The sequence below is a fragment of the Etheostoma cragini genome, chromosome 6 (assembly GCF_013103735.1).
Source record: "Etheostoma cragini isolate CJK2018 chromosome 6, CSU_Ecrag_1.0, whole genome shotgun sequence".
Lineage (NCBI taxonomy): Eukaryota > Metazoa > Chordata > Actinopteri > Perciformes > Percidae > Etheostoma > Etheostoma cragini.
In genome coordinates, this window is record NC_048412.1 from 1,081,588 (window position 1) to 1,087,977 (window position 6,390).

At 39.6% G+C, this 6,390-nt stretch overlaps 1 protein-coding gene across 1 annotated transcript; it reads right to left on the bottom strand.

Annotated features, from left to right (window-relative positions):
* Nucleotides 1-772: 772 nt before the first annotated feature.
* LOC117946530 (cytosolic sulfotransferase 3-like) lies at nt 773-3,555 on the bottom strand. Its single transcript, XM_034874753.1, has 4 exons — nt 3,352-3,555; nt 2,341-2,438; nt 2,074-2,248; nt 773-966 (listed from the first exon to the last, which is right to left on the bottom strand). Exons 1-4 carry the CDS (start codon nt 3,416-3,418, stop codon nt 854-856), a joined length of 453 nt encoding a protein of 150 aa, XP_034730644.1. The 5' UTR covers nt 3,419-3,555; the 3' UTR covers nt 773-853.
* Between the last annotated feature and the right edge of the window lie 2,835 nt (nt 3,556-6,390).

Here is a 6,390-nt window from a genome sequence, read left to right on the forward strand (position 1 = left end):
TCAAACCACCAATTCATTCCACTTTGATTACTTAAATATGAATAACTTATTGCTGGCTGACCCTGGTGGAAAAGAATCTAAACAACACGCATTGGCAGGAGGAGTTCCCTCCCCCCCCCCTTATTTTGGAGCAGTGATAGATCCCGTCATGTCTGAGGTGACGTCCGATAAGCGTCAATTTTTTTCACCTTTCGCGATTCTAAAAAACGAAAACACATGAGGAGAAGAGAGAGAGTGGCTCAGCCCTCTTCATAAAGCCCAGGAGTGACAGGAAATCCATTTCTGTCGCATGCAATTACCAGCATGCTGATTCGGGGAAAACACTCCTGCTTTATATTTCATCAAGGCCATAGAGGAGCTGAGGTGGCGCTCAATACTGGCCTCTAAAGACACACACACACACACACACACACACACACACACACACACACACAGTAAGGATCACTATGCTAAATATTCGGATATGTGTAGAAATGCTGTACAATGCAAAAAGTTAAAGTCAGGTCAATTTCATCTATGTAGTAAGTATAGTAAGTCAAGAACGGGAACATTTCAGGGTTTTTTGGTGACACCAGTGTTGCTTGTAACATGTTAAATTTAATGATTCTTGTTATTACATTGATAATTGTATGTTATCAGATATGTTAACTTCTTATTACCCCAGTATTACTTATTACTGTGATGTATTACCCAGTTAATAATTTGGTAATTACAAGTTATTGCCTGTATCATATATCTAATATCCTTATTACCATGGTGGAATGTAATGCGTTGATTACTAAATTCATTCACCAAGAGCGAACCAAAGAGTTATTAATCCATCTACAAATATAAGCATTCTTTTCAGCCCTGTTCAAAATTCAGTGCGGAACTGAAGTGGTGAATTCTTCATCTTTTTCTTGTAGTCTTCATCAAACTGTTGACTCTGGGCCACAGTGAAATGGTTCTTCCAGTCCCCAACCTGTCCTGCAGAACCAAAGACACAATCCCTCAGCGTTTTCAGCAAAAAGAGATCGGAGTTTGTTCTTTTTGTTCCACACATTGAGATATGCGTTACACTGTAAAGCCAATGATCGGGCCCTTGAAGCTAAAAAAAGCGTAGAATTACATTATACAGTTTCTTGATCATCCTAGTGATTGATATGAAATGTTCTATGCATGTGTTGATCATCCTAGTGATTGATATGACATGTTCTATGCAGGCCTTGATCATCCTAGTGATTGATATGACATGTTCTATGCATGTGTTGATCATCCTAGTGATTGATATGACATGTTCTATGCATGTCTTGATCATCCTAGTGATTGATATGACATGTTCTATGCAGGCCTTGATCATCCTAGTGATTGATATGACATGTTCTATGCAGGCCTTGATCATCCTAGTGATTGATATGACATGTTCTATGCATGTCTTGATCATTCTAGTGATTGATATGACATGTTCTATGCAGGCCTTGATCATCCTAGTGATTGATAGGACATGTTCTATGCAGGCCTTGATCATCCTAGTGATTGATATGACATGTTCTATGCACGTCTTGATCATTCTAGTGATTGATATGACATGTTCTATGACGGCCTTGATCATCCTAGTGATTAATATGACATGTTCTATGCAGGCCTTGATCATCCTAGTGATTGATATGACATGTTCTATGCATGTCTTGATCATCCTAGTGATTGATATGACATGTTCTATGCACGTCTTGATCATTCTAGTGATTGATATGACATGTTCTATGCAGGCCTTGATCATCCTAGTGATTGATATGACATGTTCTATGCACGTCTTGATCATTCTAGTGATTGATATGACATGTTCTATGCATGTCTTGATCATCCTAGTGATTGATATGACATGTTCTATGCACGTTTTTTATCCACGTAGTTTTTTGGCTTAACTTTAGAGCTTTTTACATAATGTCGGTGGGTATTACCAACCAACAAATCTGCCAAAAAAAATTCAGGTTCTTAAGTATTTGTAAGTGTTTTTTCTTTGGCGATCTTTTAAACAAAATAATGCATTTTAAACCCGCCGGTGTTTTTTTGGGGTTAGGAAGGTTGAGTTACCTTTTCTCATGAACGGAGAAATTTTTATATCCATAGCACAGTGCGTAGAATAGTTGATCATGTCCTCCTTTTTCATTTTATCAAACTGCACTCCCCTTAAAACTCTCTTCTTCTCCTCGTCCGAAGGGGACAAACCGAGAAAACTGCAGAGCTTGTCTATTTCCCGTCCAGTGTCCTGGAAACACAGTGGTCACGATTAATGCATCATTACCAAGCTAAAGGAGAAAAGTAGCCCGAGTCCAAAGAGACCCACGGTAACTAAGATACCTCACTCAGATCTTCATAGAACATGTAATGGATATTGGAGTGAGTCTGTTTCTTCTTCCACCAGCCGTTCACATGGTCATACCAGGATCCAAACACCACTGAAGCAAGAGACCAACGTTACATAACGTACACCCTGCTAATCGTCTTGTTGCTAGATTGGCCGACATTCACTCTTCCTGATCATTGAGACAAAATCACACCTTTTTTTGGATTGTAAAATATCCCAAAGATAGACAGGAGTTGGAATTTTACTTTTTTGAACCCACTCACTTTAGACCTATTTGCACAGGATTAGGATGACCTGGAATTACAGAGGCTGTCAGTGATCTTGATCCTGTTAATCCCAATGTCTGTAATGCTTAAAGTAAAAATTCCAAACGACCTACCATATTTGGTTGAACACCGAGGTCCTGGAAATAACATAAGTCTTAACTCAACATGTCACGCTTGGTCGTCTGCTTTAGCGTCATGTAACATGCTCGGGGGGGTCATTTCTAAATCACACAAGGGCCGTAGATGATACTAATCCCATGAGAATCCCGTTTTTTTTTCCTGCTATTTTAACCTTATAGACATGAACTATTTTGATTCATAATTCAGAAAACTGCGCTCATGATTTTGTCATTATGTCATAACTTAAATACCAAATTTTACCTTCACTAGCAGAAATGAACACACTTCCTAATTTTTTACCAATTCTCATAGAATCAAAAGCTCTACTCGAGTCACTTAGATTGTTGAGTAACAACAAAAGCATTAAACGGTATCTAAATGTGATTTTATGTGTACTCGTACCTCTTTTTCTTCATATTTATATTTTTTCATGTTATGTACTGTATGTTATTTGATATTTTTTTGAATTTATTTTATGCATTTTTGTAAGAATTAGTCGATGATGCATGTCGTCAATAAAAAAACAAAAAACAGAACACAAGCAAGCACTTAGTTCTACGTTCACTTCAGCTATGCACCAATGACACAACTGGCATTATTTAGAGTTTTTATACATACTCTTTCCCTCCATGAATCTGTGGATGTAGCTGCTCCACTCTCCAGGCTCCGGCTGAGTCCTGATCATGCGATCAAAATGAAAATAAGACACCACGTTGTCTTTGGCGTTGCGGGCCACGTAGATTATCTAAAGAAAAACAAAACACGAAATGAGACCTGATCAGTGGTGTACATGTACTCCAGTACTCTACTGAAGTCCAAATGTTGATGTACTGAGGTACTTTAAATGAGTCTTTCCGTTCGACTTCTACTCTTTTTCAGAGAGAAATATTCTACTTTTTAATCCCCTACATTCATCTGACAGCTTTAGTTACTAGTTACTTGAGTTACTAGTTACTTTAGTTACTCCACTACATTCATCTGACAGCTTTTTCTACATTGACTACTTTTACTGTTAATACTTTAAGAACATTTCCATTATGAGAACTTTACTTGTAACACTTTACTTTTACAATGTGGTATCACTTTTACTTACTAAGAAAAGGATCTGAATACTTCTTCAACCACTAGACTTAATATACTTTTACACACCTAGGGGCCTGTCTTATATTGCATCCGGCGCTGCGCAGCTAAACGAACAACGCAGGTGTCAATTTTCCGCCAAGTGCCCACAGTGTTTAAATAACAAATGCCCATCTTTGCGCCCATGGGCATGTTGGTCTTACAGGGAGGTGTGTTCAGGTACATTCTGGGCGTGTTGGTCTTACAGGGAGGTGTTTTCAGGTGCATTCTGGGCGTGCTGGTCTTACAGGGAGGTGTGTTCAGGTATATTCTGGGCATGCTGGTCTTACAGGGAGGTGTGTTCAGGTACATTCTGGGCATGCTGGTCTTACAGGGAGGTGTGTTCAGGTGCATTCTGGGCATGCTGGTCTTACAGGGAGGTATGTTCAGGTGCATTCTGGGCATGCTGGTCTTACAGGGAGGTGTGTTCAGGTGCATTCTGGGTGTATTGCTACCTCGAGGCATCAGAAAGTGATCGCACCATTGACCAACAAAAACCTCTAAAGTCAATGATGCAACGTTATTTTAACAGCGCGTTAGTAAAAGGGATGCACAGCAGCACAAACACAATGCAAAAGATTCGATAAAGTATGACAATGTTAAATAGTATAATGATGTGAATGAGCGTGTGAATGTGGTGTGTGAATCTGCGAGCATGTGTGGAACGATCAAATACCTTCTCAGGAAAAGTCAGGTGTCAGGTGTAGGGTTGGGTATTGTTTGGATTTTTCCAATACTGTCGCTTCAACGATACTTTTAAAGCAGTGCCTGTGCCTAAATGATGCCTGAACCAATACATTTAAAATTATTAAAAGTTTTACAGTAAATATAGCCTATATATAATCCGTGTTTGCGCCCTTGTCTTGTCCAGTTGTTTTTCCTGTCTTATGTTGTCCCGTCCCGAGTATCTGTTCTGTTTCCTGTTTTATTTTGACAGTCTGGGTTTTCTTTTCTAGTCTTACTTCCTGTGTTTTCCCGCCCTTGACACCTGTCTCTTGTTGCCTCGTTACCCAGTGTATTTAGTCTTTGTGTTGCCCTTGTCCTTTGTTGGATCGTTGTAGTGTGTTAGAAAAAATAAATAAAATAAAACTAACACGTGTTCTTTGAGTTGATGAGGACTAATCTAATGTGACTCCATCAGGGAGAAGCCTGGATCGAGTCTGCTGTCAGCTGCAGTGTTATTATGTTTTGGGGCTTATTGTCTTTGTCATGTCATCTTCTTAATTCTTAATTCTCAGTTGGACCTCCAGCCTCATCAAATCAACGAACATGTGTTAGTTCCTGTGTGCGTTTGGTGTGTTGGTTTGGCTCTGGTTCCTGTCCGTGTGCTCAGCGTTTTTTTCTCTTTCTCTTTTGGTCGTTTTGGATTTTTGGACTTCATTTTTTCCTTGTGTCGTTTCTTTTTTGCACTTTGGATCCCTGTGTTGGTTTGGACTCTTTTGTTAGTACATCTTGTTATCTACTCTCTCCTGCCTGCCTGCCAATCTCTCCAACTGGGTCCCCTAATCCCCTGAACCTTAACAGAAACGCAGTAACAGAGGGAGAAAGAGGAACATGATCCCATTCCCTTGCGTCTAGACACACATTAACACTGGCTGTTATGTTACCTGCTTTGGGGTATGTTGCAATAAGTATATCATCTGGCCTGGCCTGAAAGTTTTGGACGTTCTCCCAGTTGTCTGTGTAATAGTGAGACATTGAGACGCCATGGAAATCAAACAGTTCTGCTCAAGAGATCTTTAAAAAGACGAAAAAAGGATTCCTGACATACAAAGCATATCATCAAGTGAGTAACTGAATAGCAAACGTGTGATTTTTCATTGTCAGTTATTTTTTTAAAGTACCTCTAAAAGGAGAGAAAGTAAAAGTAGTTTACCTAAAGGACAGTTTTGTCCTCAGAGATTGAGTATTAGATTGCATTCTATATTCTTTTTTCCTCAGCATTACAGGCTTAAAAAGAAATGAGTTAAGCACAATGTGACTATTTAAGAAAAAGAAGATTCATTTAGAGACATACCTTGTGCGGATCAACAGAGATGTTGAATGCTGCTTGTTTCTCTGCTCTAGTTTTTCTCACACTAGCAAACTGGTTTCTGTTTGTATAATGTAGTTTGAGGTTCGGTCAGAAGTACTATGGTACTCCAGCCAGTCCCCTTTCACAGATATAACCAGTCAGTTAAGTTCACCTTTGTAACTCATAATGTGACCAGCAGGTAAAGTCCACCTCCGTCACACCCACTCAGTTACCTTTCCCTCAAATTAAACCAATGAGAGGGGACGGCATGAGTCTGAAGGCTCCAGGCTGCATTGTTTTGTATTATTAACTCACCATGTAGTGCACAGTATATTTTAAAACTAGGAGACTGCCGAGTGGTCACATGACCCCTGCTGGTTACAAGCTCCGTGACGCCAGAGCCCGTCTACGAAGAGCCTGGATTTTGAGGGGTATAGCTCCATAGAACTTCAGATACAGTATTAGGGGACCACTAAGGTCTATAAAAAAAGAGACTTCAGATACAGTATTAGGGGACCACTAAG